The 18,314-nt window shown below is 47.6% G+C and overlaps 1 protein-coding gene across 2 annotated transcripts in view; it reads right to left on the bottom strand.

The window, feature by feature from the left end:
- adck1 (aarF domain containing kinase 1) overlaps nucleotides 1-18,314 on the bottom strand; it is a 64,120-nt gene that overhangs the window by 28,194 nt on the left and 17,612 nt on the right. For both annotated transcript variants that reach the window (XM_062469814.1, XM_062469813.1), the window contains exon 4: nucleotides 11,353-11,556. In XM_062469814.1, coding sequence (XP_062325798.1) covers nucleotides 11,353-11,556 — 204 coding nt within the window. The remainder of the gene's footprint in view (nucleotides 1-11,352; nucleotides 11,557-18,314) is intronic.

Raw genomic sequence — 18,314 nt, 5'->3', positions numbered from 1 at the left:
ACTGGGTAAATAATGGGAATAGTGAGTCTGGAAATCCGTGTCTGGATGCTCTGGTAGTGCATATAATAAGAACCAATCAACAAGCAGTAATGTGTGTCTTTTTGTCAAATTAGTCAAGGTTTGTATTTCAACAATTGCATGCAATGTCATGCATGGTTTTAATTCATCCACCTCATATGTTATGCTATATGTGAAATATGATTGTTCGGAGGATGATAACTTGATAGACGTGTTTCTACAACTAAATTAGAAGCAAATCAGCAAGTACATGACGTTCATCACTGTTTAGGGTTACAGAAACAGTTATTTCTATTCTTACCCCCAACCTCTTCCTGGGCTCTCTCTCAATTTACATCACACTCCATCCCTCTCTCACCCCCTTGCCGTCGCACCATCTCTCTCAACTGCCACTCATCTGTTTAATTAAAAAATGCATCAATTTGTTCGTCTACATTTCTCAATCTGTGAGTTCTGTAAGCAATCACAGTGTTTTCTGTTTGTACGTTTCGACATGCATTCATTTTGACAGCTCAAATGTTTTGGCCCAATCTAAAATGGCTTCTCGTCTGAGAGCCTGGTCATCGGTTGGGGCTCTTTCTGGCCTGATCCGTGTGCACTGAGGTGAGCAAAGTGTTGTGGAGAGGCAGTCACACGAAAAGGTGACTGTGAGAAACGAGGGGAGAAAACAATGATTTCATCCTTTGCCGTCGGGGTAAGACACCAAAACCACGAAGCAAATACGGACCCCACTCGCACACACCGACGACAAATGTGCACGCGTATGGATAAACACGGCGACGCGCAACGCCAGTGCGCTCGTTAAGAAGCCGTCTCGTTTCAGCGGCACGCCCACTTAAGGCACTTAAGTTGTCGCTCAGTCGGTTTTTGGGCATGGCTGACAAAGATAATCACTAGCTTTCCCGGCTAACACAAAGCTACACGTGAGGGAAGGAAGTTGTGTTTGGGAAATACCACAGAGCCGCTTCGGCTTTGCTGACACCCTAATGGCTGTGGTGAGGTGCCATGTCGCTGCTGTGAAAGGTGTAATTAAAGGAGTTATTTGCCTCCTCTCAACTATCTCTCGCTAAACACAAAACTGTCCCTATATGATATACAGTTAGTATACTGTATATGTAATTATTATTATTTGACCTTAGAGACAGTATTCCAGAATGAGATAAGATGGCGTCGGTGTGTTTTGTGTCTGTGTGCTATGTCCCTGTGCTGTACATACCCACCAGAGAAAAGCAGTTTTCCATCACAAAGGTGTTACACACAGATGCACTTCTGTGCCTACATCTCCCACTCCCCTCCCTGCCTCCTTCTTTCTATCTATACTCTCTCGCTGGTTGAAGATGTTAATCACACATTCCGAGGCTGTAAAACAGAGGATGAGAGCAAACTCTATGAATATGAAAGCAGGCCCAGCTGGGTCTCTCATAATCACAGGCAAAGAGAGAGAGAGAGAGAGAGAGAGAGAGAGAGAGAGAGAGAGAGAGAGAGAGAGAGAGAGAGACGGGGAAAACAAGAGAGAGAGGAGGATCGAATGCAAGAGAGAGTCAGATTAGCACTGTAAAGATTTAACGATCCCTGCGCCATATTAAATAAATCTGCTATGGTTAAAACACTATCTTTGTGAGGCCCTGGTTCGTGGAAGAGTATACTAAGGCATACCTAGCCTATCTTTTTATTGTCATTTTCTGGCATTGACAGAAACTCTGAACAAACCTTGAAAAGATAACAGATATACCGCATAACCATTTAATGGACAGACCCCTCATATAAAGTAAGGACAATGCTTGTGCATGCTATGAACCTCTTAGTCACCGACCAACTTTCAAAGACAAAAGTGTGTAGCCTTTGGATCCAACTCCATCACCAGTTCCTATTGAGGCGTTCAGGCCCGTAGGATGGTGGGATGACAGAGAGGAATGGGCAAAGGGAGAGAGGGAGGCTTTAGCGCCAAGCTACCACATACATCATGATCAGGGAGGGCCTGTCAAAGACCTACTGGAACCACTATTGATGGCTAGCTTGAACCTAGCTTCCCTCCACTCTACAAAGCAGGCAGTCTCCAACCGAAGAACGTAGTAGCCTTTTAACGGCTACCTTTAGCCTAGCGTCTCTAGCCTTGCAAACTGGCAGGCTGGAAGGAGGAACTCGTATCAATGTCTACCTTAAGTAGACACCTTAAAATGCTAAGCTAGTCTTCTAGAACTTGGAAGTCGACATTGATAGTTAGTAACACTAACATCAGATGTGACACGACCACAACATCACAGCCCACAGCTTGCGCTAGGTTGGCAGGTGTAGAGCTACCAAAATGGGCGGCCTATCGAAAACTGTGACCAGGGGTCGCTGTTCTAATGGCTTGCCATACTGTTCAGCAACCTAACCCTTACCCTAACATGGGCAAGCCATTAGAACAGCGCTCTCAGGTCACAGTTTTTCAATAGGCTGGTAGGCTACAACACCGGCCAACCAACATCGATCTGAAGCTTTGGAGCTGCTAGTCGCAGCTAATAAACTAAGACATACATGAATGGAGCCACTATGGAAAACTAACATAGGTAATGCTTTTAGTCACTAAGGAAATATGTCTGCCTGCACGCTGAAAGCTTTCCCTTGCAGTGTTGCCAACTTTGCAATTTGGTTGGACATCTCCTGGGACATCTGCGGATGGCTCAATTGGTGCTGACTTGTTCATTTATTTGATGAACCACACCCGTTTAGATATTGACCCCTTAATTGGTCAATATCTCAAAAACTAAATAGTATATCAACAGGTTCTATACAAGTTTTGATAAGGTTGCTCCAATAATAATGCAGCCCCCCCCCCCCCCCCCCCCCAAAAAAAAAAGAAATTACATAAAATAAAATACAATTTACCCTTCATGGATTGAAACCCTAATAAATTAGAACCAATACTTTCATGGTGCTTGTGACATTGCTTGGTTAGAATTCGGAGGACCTCTTTTGAAACTCTGTCTTAACAGTAACCGTTCACTTATTCAATTTTTCCTCCATTTCCTTCATTTTATTCTTTCCTTGCTTTGCAGTCCATTAGTTCATCTCCACAGTAGGCCCCACAGAGTGTCTGCTATCCCAGGGCTTGAATGTATGTGACAATCAGGCTGGCAATGTGGAGGCTGTGAGCAGACGTGGGCATGGGGAAGATGGAGAGATAGCATTCTGCCTCTGGGAGGATGGAGAATTAGAGGGGAGAGCAAGGGAGAGAGAGAGAGTGAGAGACAGGGAGAGAGAGGGAGAGAGGGAGAGAGAGGGAGAGAGAGAGACAGGGAAAGATAGAGAGAGAGACAGAGAGAGAGAGATAGAGGGGAAGAAAGTGTGAGAGAAGAGAAAAAGTGAGAAAGAGAGGATGAGACAAAGATAGAGAAAGAGCATGTGAGAGAGAAGAAAATAATAAAGAGGGAAAGAAAGGGACGAAGAGAGGCGCTACGAGAGCGATTGTACGATGTGCATTTATGGTAATATCTTAATCTCTTCTCCATGGAGTGGAGGAGACCCGGGAGGCACTCTCTCTCTCTCCCTCTCCTGCTCGCCCCTCTCCCTCTCCTGCTCGCCCCTCTCCCTCTCCTGCTCGCCCCTCTCCCTCTCCTGCTCGTCCCTCTCCTGCTCGCCCCTCTCCCTCTCCTGCTCGCCCCTCTCCCTCTCCTGCTCGCCCCTCTCCCTTTCCCGCTGGTCCCTCTCCTGCTCGCCCCTCTCCCTTTCCCGCTGGTCCCTCTACCTCTCCTGCTCGTCCCTCTCCTGCTCGCCCCTCTCCCGCTGGTCCCTCTCCCTCTCCTGCTCGTCCCTCTCCCTTTCCCTCTGGTCCCTCTCCTGCTCGCCCCTCTCCCTTTCCCGCTGGCCCCTCTCCCTCTCCTGCTCGTCCCTCTCCCGCTCGTCCCTCTCCCTCTCCTGCTCGCCCCTCTCCCTCTCCCGCTCGTCCCTCTCCCTCTCCTGCTCGTCCCTCTCCTGCTCGCCCCTCTCCCGCTGGTCCCTCTCCCTCTCCTGCTCGTCCCTCTCCCTTTCCCTCTGGTCCCTCTCCTGCTCGCCCCTCTCCCTTTCCCGCTGGCCCCTCTCCCTCTCCTGCTCGTCCCTCTCCCGCTCGTCCCTCTCCCTCTCCTGCTCGCCCCTCTCCCTCTCCCGCTCGTCCCTCTCCCTCTCCTGCTCGCCCCTCTCCCTCTCCTGCTCGCCCCTCTCCCTCTCCCGCTCGTCCCTCTCCCTCTCCTGCTCGCCCCTCTCCCTCTAGTCCCTCTCCCTCTCCCGCTCGTCCCTCTCCTGGTCGCCCCTCTCCCTCTCCTGCTTGCCCCTCTTCCTCTCCTGCTCGCCCCTCTCCCTTTCCCGCTGGTCCCTCTCCTGCTCGCCCCTCTCCCTTTCCAGCTGGTCCCTCTCCTGCTCGCCCCTCTCCCTTTCCCGCTGGTCCCTGTCCCTCTCCTGCTCGTCCCTCTCCTGCTCGCCCCTCTCCCGCTGGTCCCTCTCCCTCTCCTGCTCGCCCCTCTCCCTTTCCCGCTGGTCCCTCTCCCTCTCCTGCTCGCCCCTCTCCCTCTCCTGCTCGTCCCTCTCCCGCTCGTCCCTCTCCCTCTCCCGCTCGTCCCTCTCCCTCTCCTGCTCGTCCCTCTCCCGCTCGTCCCTCTCCCTCTCCTGCTCGCCCCTCTCCCTCTCCCGCTCGTCCCTCTCCCTCTCCTGCTCGTCCCTCTCCCGCTCGTCCCTCTCCCTCTCCTGCTCGCCCCTCTCCTGCTCGCCCCTCTCCTGCTCGTCCCTCTCCCGCTCGTCCCTCTCCCGCTCGCCCCTCTCCCTCTCGCCCCTCTCCCTCTCCCGCTCGTCCCTCTCCCTCTCCCGCTCGCCCCTCTCCCTCTCCTGCTCGCCCCTCTCCCGCTCGTCCCTCTCCCTCTCCTGCTCGCCCCTCTCCCTCCTGCTCGCCCCTCTCCCTCTCCTGCTCGCCCCTCTCCCTCTCCTGCTCGCTGCTCTCCCTCTCGTCCCTCTCCCCCGGCTTCGAGATGCTCTAACCACACGTGTCGAGGCAGTCATCTTCTCATAACAGATGTGTTTTATCCTAAGAGCTTATTCTGCCACTTGCTAACACACTCATATACCGACCCTGTTACCAGTGCATTCTGCATCTTTCTTTGTAATATTTGGAAATCCTTAAGCTGCCATCATGTCACATTAGAGATTCAAAAGCATTTGGGAGCCTATTGAAGCAGACAACCCGTGTGTAGATGTCATTGGCTGAATTCACATTCCTTCCATGTTTGAATACAGACCCTCCCTCGATCTATCCCCACATAAGGAAAGGCCTTGTCAAGTTGAACTCTAATCATTTACATCCAGGTCAAAACAAATGTGGAATGTTGTTTTAACTACAGTTGTTTGACAGAAATGTATGTGATACAAATATGTATACATTTTCATGAATGTTCCCTAATGTTCAGAATCAATGCCCCACTGGGGTCGGAACGAGGCTGCTGAGGACAGTGTGTTGGAGAGTAGGGGGTCCAGGTTTGAACATTGACGAAACCATGTGATCATGAATAATGTCATGTCTGTGTAGTGACATGATCATGGCGAGCCTCACGAGAACACGCCAGGTTGTGCGAGCATTATCGTAGCCACACGTGTAATGGTTTAAGACACCTGCTTACATTCCGTGTGTGAAATTTCACTTCAGCGGAGGAAGCTGGGTGGGTGTAATGTGCAATCACAGGGTGGGGAAATCACTTTACTTGCATGTTTCGGGTTAAGGTATCCTCAAGCTAACCGGTCAGAACGTGTATGCTAATTTGGCGTGCATCAAGATGCAAATGTATGCATGCGGGCTGCAGCCCTTGTGGGCGGCACCTGCGGGGAGACTCCGACTTAGCTCAAGATGAGTTATGACACAAACAAAACCGGTCCCCATCGAAACCCATTCAGGAGGAGGGGTGACGGTGTTGGCATCGGAATGGCAAAGTGGCCAGCATGGCTGTTGGCGACAAAAATAGAACTGGCTGATAGATGAAAAGAGCATCGCTGCTTCTCAGATTGTTTGCCTTGTGGCTACAGCTCGGTTCTCACCGCTAATGACAAAAGCACACAGAACGGAGTACAGCTTCGTATTTAGAAGTAAAGAGGAAAAAGTGCATGAAAAGAAAAAAAGAAAAAAAAATGGTCAGAAACGGAATTATTCACCAGATATTCACAAGCCGACATTACAGCCACAACAAACCATATTGCAGGGCCTTGCTTTACAGCACTTTCGGCTGGAGAGTCAAACTGACAGCTTGCAGTGCCAAAGCTAAGGCACACACTCCAGATTCGCACAGTGGGACTGCATATGTCACCACAAATGATGCACGCACACACACACACACACACACACACAAATGCAAACGGAAATAGCAAACATAGGAAACTCCGTTCTCTTGGAGGGCATATCTGCTTCGCTCATCAGCACTGCTTCTTCTCAAGCTGTGCTTACAAAATAAAAAGCGGTGGATCTTCAATTGAGAGGGATAGGCTTGCAAAGTACATACTCATGCAGTGCAGAGGGATCAATAAGCCATCTTGAGTTTTCAATTTGAATCGCAATACATGTAACAATGGCATGCGGTACATACTTGATCCAACCAGGACCACAGGGACAGTCCGAAGAGCTGGATGAAGAAAAGATCTGAGTCGGACCTCTAGGCTTGAGTGTGCAGCAAAACAATCCAGCTCATGTTTGCCCTGGATCGAAAAGTTCCACCTCAGTTCCTCTCAGATCTGGCCAGGTTAACCGTGTGCCATTTGGATCCAAAACCAACAAATAGAATGCAGAATATGATCATTTTCAACATTACCTTCAAATGAAATTGTGGGGGGGGGGGGGGGGGGGAATGATGCTGATTCGTCAATCCATGTGTTAAACATAGCATACTGCCTCCTCCTGGAGGAGTTGGTTGGGCAGGACAGATAGTAACACAGAGAGCCTGGCAGCGAGTAAGAGGATGATGAGTCATGGTGAGGAAGAAGCCATACAGAGAGGCAGGAAGACCGGGGCAAGCCTGCTCTCTCCGCAGGGGGGTGGGGAGGGCAAACCGTGTGTGTGTGTCGTGGTTATATGTGAGGGCTGAACGACTAAGTCGGTATGGCTGAAGGGGTTAGGGCTTGGTGGGTGTGTGTGTGTGTCTGAAAAGTAAGACTTTATTTATATAGCACATTTCATACAAGAATTGCAGCTCAAGGTGCTTTACATAAAATCAATAAAAACAATAATACAAGTGATAAACAATTCAAACAAAAATAAAAATCCCAATAAGATCTCTGTTCAAGAGAGAAACCAACTTTAAACATGCATCTTAAAAGTAACAATAATATAATTAATAAAAGTAGGAAAACCCTTTTGAGATAAAATTACTTAAATGCTTCGGTAAAAAGGTAGGTTTTAAGCTGTCTTTTAAAAATGTCTAGAGTGTTTGCTTCCCTAATATTTATGGGTAATTTGTTCCATAGTTTTGGGGCGTAATTGACAAAGGCCGAATCACCAATCTTCTTATGACTGCTTCTGGTGACCTCTAATAGGCCTGCATTTGATGATCGCAGTGTTCTAGCTGGTGTGTAGTTTATAAAGGAGTTAGCAATGTAGCTAGGTCCTTGTCCGTGTAGAGCTTTGTATGTGAGGAAAAGGACCTTAAAGTCAATTCTGAAGGTAACAGGGAGCCAGTGTAAAGTAGCTAGGACAGGACTAATGTGTTCTCTCCTTTTAGTTTTGGTTAATAATCTAGCTGCAGAATTTTGAATGAGCTGTAGTCTCCTATTGAAGACACTCCGAGCTATCAAATGCTGTCGAACCAGCTGATGACTATGGCCGATTTGATGAATCCCCTTCTCATCAGACGCACCTTGTTGACGAGTAAACCACGTGCCCGTTTCTGTCTTTCGGCTGTGTGTTTACTTTTGTGCATGTGTTTCTTCCCGGGAGCTAAGTAGTACAGTGGCTGTCGAAAAACGGACAAGCTGGAAAAAAAAACACTTCCTCTGGAGAGCACACGCGGATTCGTGCGTCACCGGGTCCCCGCCCACACAGAGGGAGAGCAAGAAGAGTGAATGTGGACGCTCCCTTCAGCTGCACCATGTACAGGAGACTGAGGCGAGGGCGGGCAGGGGGGAGGAAGGGCGTCGGTAAGAAAACGGATGAATGTGCTGCCAACTTTGCCACATTCAACGCGTTGCTTTTGTCCAGCCGGCGGATGATCAGAAACACGTCCAAACGTGTGCTCAGCTCACAAACACACATGCACCGTTAGGGAAAGGATGCAAGTATCCCTGCTCGGCTGGCGGCATGTTCCTTCTCTTTTCCATCTCCCTTAACTCCCCATCGGGCATTCATTGACCTGATCATTCCCTCTTCGAAACCCAGTAAGTCCGGTGTTGCAACACAACACCCTCCGCCGCTCTACAACACATGCTCGACCCGCCCGTCCACCCTACTACTCCCCGCCCAAACGCATCCCAAATCTCCCAAACCCAAGTATCCTCTCTTTCAACATGGCCGCGCAGGAGCCAATCTCTGTTCTCTCTTAACCCTTTCTCAACCTCCTCCCCTCTCCTTTCCTCCTGACCATCACTCTTTCTTATGTTATTGCTGTGAAAAGGCTAGAATCACTGGCCTGCCATCTATGGACTCCTCTGCCATCTGTTGTTGACAGTGTGTGTGTGTGTGAGTGTGTGTGTGTGTGTGTGTGTGTGTGTGTGTGTATGTGTGTGTGTGCGTACCATTTGTCTTTGACTGAACAAACACACGCACACGCACAGAGGGAGCCGTCGACCAAGCATCTCTCCATTTCACCTCATTCGATATGTTTACAGGCCTCATAAGAAAAAGTATTTTTATTGAAGCACTGTCTCACTCTCTCAAGGACACGGCAAATAGGAGCAACAAAGGGAAGAGGGCTATGATATGGCTTTTAACACAGAGCAGCAGTGCAGGAGTGATAAAGAGACAGAGTATGGCCTGGCCTGGCAAGTGCCCGACAACTGTCTACACGAAGCTCAAACCAGGGCTGTTTGAATTGGCATGCAGGGACAAAACATGACTCATCCTCCATCGTGCAACTCTTCAAATACCTTCGACGGTGTTATGTTCGGTTTACCTCTTCTAAACAAGACACATTCGAGAGGGCCATATGGTGCTTCTTTATCGAGGGAAGCATATGCTATTCCCCCATACAGAGTATTCAGAAAGTCAAACATGCTCTTGGTAGGGAGGGGGATGGGATCCGCCGATGTCAAACATTGTCATTGTCATTTTTTCTCTCCTCAGTGGTGCGGATTACGTGAGAAAGCCTGGTACATCATAACTTAAGCATTGAATGCCTCTCAAAAAGAAATCCAAAACAAAACTGATTACTAATGTGGGCCTGGGGAAGTGAGACAAAGTAATATCAGTTCCAGCAGGCTTCACCGCTAAATAAGCGTGTTGCAGGAAAAGCGAAATCTCGAGATTTATAAATAAAAGTTGTTACTCCACAACTGCGATGAAAGAATTTTGAACAAGGGAGTGAAAGACAATAAAAACCTTGCGGGAATATTTATCATGTAAAACTTGTATTATGTACTAGGTAAAAAAGAACCTAAATCCTAATACGGAATGGTGTCATCTTGCTTTTAATTTACCTACGGAACCGCTGGCTGACATTTATTGAAAACAAAACACTAGGTAGAGACTGCTCATAACTCAGGGGAAACAGACATTTCAAGGCTCGCTGTTGAAGTGAGTCTTATCCGTGTGTTTATGGACAAACTACAAACGTTTCCGGACGGATTCTGTCACTCTTTGATCACTCCAAATCCCAACGTTTATGCACTACTGTTCCAACGCCCCAGATCTGTAAGCATGCACATCGAACACAAAAACGTGTCTGTTTAGGTATTCAATACAGGCACCTCTGCCTGCTTAGGCTTCTGCATCGCTGTTCTACTCAGACACACACAGCCCTGAAGTGTGTTTGTGTGTGTGTGTGTGTGTGTGTGTGTGTGTGTGTGTGTGTGTGTGTGTGTGTGTGTGTGTGTGTGTGTGTGTGTGTGTGTGTGTGTGCATGCATGTGTGCTTGTGTGTGAGTGAAAGAGAGAGTGAGAGAGTGAAACCATGAGATAAAAAGGAAACAAAATGATAAAGAAAATGATAGAGATATGATAGTGAGTGAGTGAATGAGTCAGTGAGTGAGTGAATGAGTTAGTGAGTGAGAAGGAAGAGGAGTAATAGTGTTCCTGAGATTCTGGGAGCAGACTAGGAGATAATTCTTCTGCGGCACTAAAGCCAACTAACCGTGACAGTGCCATCACCAGCTCCACTACACACACACACACTTTACAAACTAAACACACTATACAAACTACACACCGTCTCCACTTCACACACACACACTTTACAAACTAAACACACTATACAAACTACACACCGTCTCCACTTCAGACACACACTTTACAAACTAAACACACTATACAAACTACACACTGTCTCCACTTCACACACACACAAACTTCACAAAGTATACACTGTCTCCACTTCACACACAACCCCCCCACCCACACACACACACACACACACACACACACACGCACACACTTCCAAAACTACACAAACCATACAAACTTTGCGACCTACACACCAACACACCCATGGTGTAATAGACGACCAGACAAAGGTGTACCAAAATAACAGAACAATTACCCCCGTCTCTGTCTGAGTCTAAAAGCCTGTCATAACAGCTTGGCTTTTAGCACAATCACAGCGGCAGGGAACTCTTAGAGTACTGTCGGAGTGTTCAGAGGAAAGGACCAATCCTGCATGAAGCTGAAGGGGGCTGCACAGGAGGAACCAGACAGGGAACTTCCCTTGTTCATTTCCCCCCCTTTTCCGCCGGCCTCATTATGGGCTTTCCCCTAAGATGAGGTCAGTATCACAGGCACACACCTCCTTGAGCCATCAACAGCTCGTCACACAATATACAGTACACACCTGACACACACCAAACACACCCGCCGACACACACACACACACCAGTGTTTCTCCTAGGTTTACAGCTTTGGGGGGGGGGGGGGAATGACATGTAGTCATGCAAATAAGATAAATAACATAAGGCCATTTAGTTTGTTTAATAAAAGAGCAAGCTATAGACTTTTTGTATAAGAAAAGTTAACCTTAAATGACTTATTTTGTGATCTGGCGCTATATAAAAAACTGATATTTTATATTAGGGGGGCGGGGTGCCCCCCTAATATAATGGTAGGGGAAACACTGCACACACACCACCAACACACACTAGGGCTTCACGATTCCGGATGAATCCCGACCTGACACCCCCTTGATGCACTCCCTGAACCCCTCACCTCCTTGCCCAGGTCTTCCCGGAGCACTTGCCGGATCTCCTCCAGGGAGCTCTGGGGCGCGCGGCTGTGCAGCACGCGCAGCGTGGACGTGTACTCCTCCGGCAGCAGGTAGTCCAGGGCGCCCAGGTGCTGGCCCACCTTGATGAAGGTGCCCCGGTTGGCGCAGCACAGGTCCCGCAGGCGCTCCGCCGACCTGCGGTGAAGCTGGAGCGGGGAGAGGTGCCAGACGATAGAGAGAGAGACAAAGACAGAGAGACAGACACAGAGAGAGAGAGAGAGAGAGAGAGAGAGAGAGAGAGAGAGAGAGAGAGAGAGAGAGAGAGAGAGAGAGAGAGAGAGAGAGAGAGAGAGAGAGAAAAGAACGAAGTGAGAACGAGATAAAGAGACAGAAAGGAGGGGAGAGGGAAAGAGAGTGAATGTTGACAGACGCTGTTGTATCTATACGTTCGTGTAACATCATTGTTGTCGCAGAAAGATCTATGCAACATCGCTTGTCATGTTTAGTTCGGTATAGTAATACTAATATGTAGCCCACAGACAAGGACAATGATGGACAAACAGACATGAAAACACAGCATCTCAAGCACATTGTTGTATCTTGAGGGACATTAACAATAATGGTGTGTGTGTGAGTGTGTGTATGTGTGTGTTTATGTCATTGTAGCGACTGGCCCCTTTAAGCCAGCTGGTGGAGTTGATAAAGCTTATAGAGTACCTCTCTCATGGGACCAGCTCAAATAAAAGGGCGTGAAATGAGCTCCCCTTAACCTCTGTAACCCCACTGACAAATACACACACACACACAAAAATACACAAACACACACAAACAGACCCACACGCAGCCCATAATATCCATGACTCCAAGTACACATAATATGTACAGTAGCTGCACAGCTTTTAGCAAGCACCATTGGCTAAAGCGGAATATGTGTGCGAGTGTGTGCGTCTTTGGGTGTGTATGCTTGTGTGTGTGTGCGTGTCCCCGCAGACATTCACTGGACCAGAGCCCTTCTAGGCACGCACAAACACACACACACACACACACACGCACGCACACCAATCGGATGTGGCAGCTTAGGGATATTTGTACAGGCCTTAAGAAGTTCTTTACTGTGGATTCCACACAAGCCCTCCACACCCCCGGACACTAAACACACTCGTGTGGCTGAACAGACACGAGGAGGAGAAGTGGGAAAGAAGGAAAGTGGGGAGGAGGAGACACGTGGGCGGAGAGTGGAGGACGAGGGAAGACAACTGAGTATCAGGAAGACTCAACGTGAGGGAGGTGGAAAAGCTGAGAATTATTTGTATGTATTTTTTATGTTGCAGTTCCACTGGGGAATGAACCATTGAGAATAAGGGGGGTGTGGGGGGGGGGCTCTTAAGCGGTGTGAAAGGAACACAGCTCCGGGATAGGCTCTCATCTGAACACACTGCAGCGAATCAAGAGCCTTTGGGAAAGCGTATTTGCATAAACTGTCCCTGGTTGTGGCGTTGTCACACACACAGAAGAAACCTTCCACAGCAAACACAAGACCAAGCAGAGAGGAAGTACCTAGACAATAGGACTTGATCGGACATGTTTTAGTGTTGATATATGGTTGTGTTAGTTAGTTAGTTAGTTAGTTAGTTAGTTAGTTAGTTCGGCTGGATTACTGATTTAGGAAAAGCAAAACCTGGGTCTACTTCTGTGCATAAAGTTGGTGGACTTAAATAAGCTACATTAAAGAAATCCTTAAATATACTTCATAATATATTTTGGCAAACACCAAAGAGTAAAAAATACATCAATAACCTATGTTGATGTCAAGAAAAAAACTGTTACATGCTGCATTGAAGACCTCTGGAAGATTGAGCCCCTGCTTAGTTGTTAGTCTGTTAGGACAAAAGCCCGCCCTCATGTCAAGTGACGGCTGAATCAACCTGTGCGTGTCGTCAGTGGCCCCCAGGGGGTAAAAAGATGAATCGATGAGCTTCTAATCCAGTCCTAATAAGGTAAACAGGAGAGATTGCAAATGAATGAGCTTTGGCGATCGATAAAACCAAGGTATTAAAGGGAGAAAGAGAGAAAGGGACAGGGAATGGTTGACAGTGATTGAAAGGACAAAATCAGTTTTGGAGTGTACAGGTTTGGGCGCTCCTAATGGTGGACGTGTACACGGAGTGATATAATACAAAGAGAACAGTTGGTGGGAGGGAAAATTGGATTCAGAGGAAAAATGCTTCTCAGAACACGTTTCAAAATGGCCAAACGTACAAAGAACATGTTCAACATTTCCAAAGACAATATCCCAGCTTCCAGCTCCTCGACTTGTGGGGCTTAAAGAAAGACTGGGTAAAATCCCCCCCAAATCAGGATGCTAAACGGCTGCCTATGGGATCTGCTCCCAGAATCATTATTGGAGGCTATAACAACAACAACAAAAAAAACAGGATAACAACCTTTCGCTGCCACTACGTTGGCTGATCTGACTACAAATCCAAATGATGAAGTATGTAGCCTAAATTCCGTTCATGTTCACCATTTCCAACCCTCTTTGTTTTCCTCTGTTTATTGAGGCAGCGGGGCCAGAAGGAAAACCTAAGGGAAGGAACACCTGGAAACCAACATCACCAAGTCATGAGATCTATGACGATTTTTGCCGATAGTGCGCTCTATGAAATGATTTTGTGTAAGGCCTCTGGTGGAGGTGTAGGTCACCATTAGTGGAGCTCCACCACAGGGCCTACATGAAACGTTTAGCCCAATTCTCCTAAGAACAAGTAGCCTAGATCAAACGGGAAGTGCTCTCCCGGGCTCAAAGCTCGAGTTCTGCATCTGGACCTTGAGGGCTCGAAGGAGGTGCAGATCTGGACCTGTCATGAAAGACGTTTACCTGTTATGAAAACAGCCCGTGGATTCTTCGTGTCACGAAATCACATGCAACACAAAACAACACACCTCACCACACGTAACCATCATCATTTAATGTTTAATTTACAGCTCTAAATTGCTCAACTTGACTCTATAACTAATTCTCTTACAGGCAGTTCGACAGTTCTTGAAAGTCTCAGCGCATCTCTCTTGCATTCATTAGCAAACCACACCTTGCTCATGTCCTTTCGGCAATGTGGTGGTTGCAATTCAGCACCAGTGTGTTTGTGTGTGCGTGCGAGTGTCTGAGTGTGTGTGTGTGTGTGTACGGACAGATGCAAGCCTTGATCAGATTAAGAGGATAAGGAGAGGTCAGAGGCGTCATCCAAAGGACAGCGCTAACAGCAGGCTTCAAGGGTTTAATTGGCTTAACAGGCGCAAAACAAACACAAAATCATGCACACGCACGTAAACATCGCGAGTGCATGCCCATTTTGGGACATAAAGTGTATCAGACACATCCAAAGCTAAGTACTGTTGTGCACACACAATCACATCGTTTTCCTCAATTGTGAACAAGTTTGAGTGAGCTGCATCAGTATGAATTGCAAATAAACCTTACTCTTGGATCAAGACAAAACATACATTAGCAGACAGCCAACATGGACAATGGCAATTATAAAACTGATTGGCTACGGCTGTGGTCACAGGAAAGGGTGTCAAAGCCTTGTGCAGGACCACATTTCCCTGTGAAGGAAGTCCACTTATTGGAGCGTGTGGCCATTTTAGGTTCGACTCTCTTCCCTGCTGATGTTGTGTTCAGTAAGTAGGCTTCCTGATGTGTTTTTTTGGTTTGTTAGCCTAGCTACAAAATGATTCAATGCTCTGTTCTGGAAGGTTTTAGGAATATGTGGGAGACAAACAGAGGGTAGCCGAGTCTATGCAGGTGCAGCACCTGACTACCTGTCCACTCGGATTTGTTCAGCGCGAGTTCTTCGCCGAGTGTGTGTGTGTCTGTGTGAGTATACCTCACTCTGTCCATGTTTATTTGTCTCTAGGGGCCACCTGCTATAGTTGTTTCTCTCTCTCCCCCCCTCTCTTCTCCCTTCCCTCCCCCTATCAAGCATTGTGAACGGAGGGCTGTAATTAAAGCGTTGGCTCTGGGGCTGATTCGCCATGGCGCCGGTCGATCGCCCAGCCGCAGCCTTCAGATGCTATTAAGCCCAGATGGTAAATTGTTTTCCAGGAATTCTTCAGTCCCTTTGTGCTCTTTCAGTGCATGCATGGGAGTAGATGGGGATTTTGATTGGTATGACATTACAAGCAGAAATTTCATGGGATGGCAAAATCAATTGGGAGTTATTAAGCGCTAACATTTGCACCGCAAGGCTATATTATGAGGCTTGATGATGTGTAGGTATAGGATGTGGACTGGCTCTTGTGCACGCACACACAACCATACCCCCACTATGAAGACACCCGTCTTGATTACCACTCAAACACACACGCACACACAATCCCGACAACATCCTCTCTGGAACACACAAGCTGGGAGGGTGGGTCTCACCCCACCATTCAGGAGAGAGCAAACTAAGGGCTGGGCTGGAGACTGTGGTGGTAATTGATTCCGGCTTCCACGCCAGCTAAATGACTGGGATTAGTGGAGTATGAACAAGCCCTATTTATTATTGGGATGCTTGTGATTAGCTCGTTATTCAGCTCACAGGAGCTCATCTAGCGCCTTGTCACTAGGGGTGTGCGTGTGTGTGGGTGTGTGCACGCGTTTACATTAGTGTGAGTGTGGACTTGTGCGTTAGCGTACCTGGATGTGTTTATCTGTGTGCACATCTGTGCGTGTTCATCTGTTCATCTGCGTGTGCGGTAGAGAACAAAAGACTGTGTGGCGCTTGCGAAAGAAAATCACAGTGGCCAGTGACATATTGAATTATGTTGACATAGAAATAAACATATGCTTAACAGGCACTGCAAGTAGGACTGTAGTCGACCAGATTCCCTTAAAGTAGGCCTTGGTTGCTTTCTATCTCGCTTCACCATCCTGCTTCTAGCTTTTGTGGGAATATTCAAGTTCTGTAACATTTTCTCTGGGTGCTTGAGGTTGGTATTTTGTCCAATCATGCAGGCTGGGCTACTGAGAAGACGCTGAAGTTTTGACAAATTAAATAAATGTAATTCATTTTTTCCAACCCCCCAAAAAAGAAGGTTTATTTGTGAATACGTAGCCAAATGTCAAATGTGAAAAACAAGGGGATTGGGGGTGGAGAACAGTAGTGATTTTGCTGCAAGCTACAGCTAATTTCATGCTCTGCATTTTATTGTCACGCGTCAGTACCTCCAGGCCTTACACCACATGCGCACTGGGAAAGGCTGTTGGGTGCTACCAGCTACAGTTATAACACTGTAACACTGAAAAAAGCCTGTGTTTCAAAAGCCTGGTTTATGCTTCTGCGGGTCTGCGCTCTTAATGTCATGTGCGGGAGTGCAGAGACGTGCTCGGCATTTAAAGTTGTGCGGCATTGTTGTGTAGATAGCCATTGCATTTTTGGGAGGCACTAGGCGGCGCAATCGCGCAAATGGTCGTTTGTTCGCTTGTAGCGCAGGATAACCTCACAGAAGAAGTTACTGTGTTTTGGTAAACAAAACAATATTTTTTGCATCTTCCCCGTTATAGCTAGGTATCTGTCTACTATCTATAGCTAGCTCCCTAGCTATATGAGGAAAGACACAAATAAACATTCTGGTATGACGCGTTGGAGAGAACCAGTGAAATTGTATGAGGGGAAGATGGCCATAAGATGTGCCGGCCTTGCTGTGCGAGCCTTGCTGTGCGAGCCTTGCTGTGCCGGCCTTGCTGTGCCGGCCTTGCTGTGCCGGCCTTGCTGTGCCGGCCTTGCTGTGCCGGCCTTGCTGTGCGGGCCTTGCTGTGCGGGCCTTGCTGTGCCGGCCTTGCTGTGCCGGCCTTGCTGTGCGGGCCTTGCTGTGCGAGCCTTGCTGTGCAGCTTTTGCGGACCCTACGCAGACGCGTTTGACATTGAAGCATAAACCAGGCTTTAGAAAGCATAGTTGGAAATCAAGGGAGATTAGGTCATTTAACTATAAAGGCAAATATTTGTGTGTCTTGATTATCTCATAAACGGGACACTTTACTAGGTAAGTGTATTACTCAGGACATAAATACCACCAACTAAATTAGCCATCAACAAGCACTGCACCTGCATTCACTAGAGAGCGAGAGAATGACTGAAGGGTTTAGGTATCCATTTGTCTCTCTTCTTGTGTCGCAGGTGGCTCTTAAATCCTCTCAAGGGGCCTTGGTACTAAAACCTTCACTGTGATTGTGAATGATGTTAATATGGCAGGAACGCAATCATCATCAACATTTAGGACATTTCACCATGTCATTCAACCATCTATCACCATTGTCCTCTTCCCGCGTATAGGAGGCAGTGGAGAAGTAGAAATATACAAGCATATTCCGTCCTGAAGTCAATCTATACTTGTCCACCTTGATAAAGCATTATTGTGTCCTATAAACCCATGTTTCCTTAAATCTAGCCTTTCAAGTTACTGGCTTTCCTACTGTAGGTTCTTCCTATGGAGCAAGACGTAGAGCAAGACATTTTCAGATTGGTATATGGATGAAGAAAGCTTAAAAACACACTCTCGGTCAAGTAGGTCTGTCTTAGTTAGATTACAATTGGGAACGTGTATGTTTGTGCATCCGTCTCTAAATGTGTGTGTGTGTGTGTATCAGTCGAATGTCAGGTCTGCACACATCCCCCAGAGATATGGCCGCAAACGTCCGCTGGGTAAACGGAGACAACAAGGCTCATTATGCAAATAAGGCTCACCCCAAGGGGGAAGACAGTCCCTGCCAAGCCCTCCTCTCTCACTCAATGTGGCGCGCCGGCCTAAAGCACAAATACATTCCGTAGACACACGGAGACCATCTACCCACCCCTCTCTAAAAAAAACTCCTCACGGATCTAACACACAATGGTTCCGGAGGGTAGAAAAGGGATGGGTCAAATCAGCCACGTCCTTTTGTTTGACGGAGTAATTAAAACGTTCCAATTGCAATGTGTTATCA

This window comes from Osmerus eperlanus, chromosome 9, assembly GCF_963692335.1.
Source record: "Osmerus eperlanus chromosome 9, fOsmEpe2.1, whole genome shotgun sequence".
Lineage (NCBI taxonomy): Eukaryota > Metazoa > Chordata > Actinopteri > Osmeriformes > Osmeridae > Osmerus > Osmerus eperlanus.
Note: the sequence above shows the minus strand (reverse complement) of the source record. Positions and strands in the feature narration are given on the sequence as shown.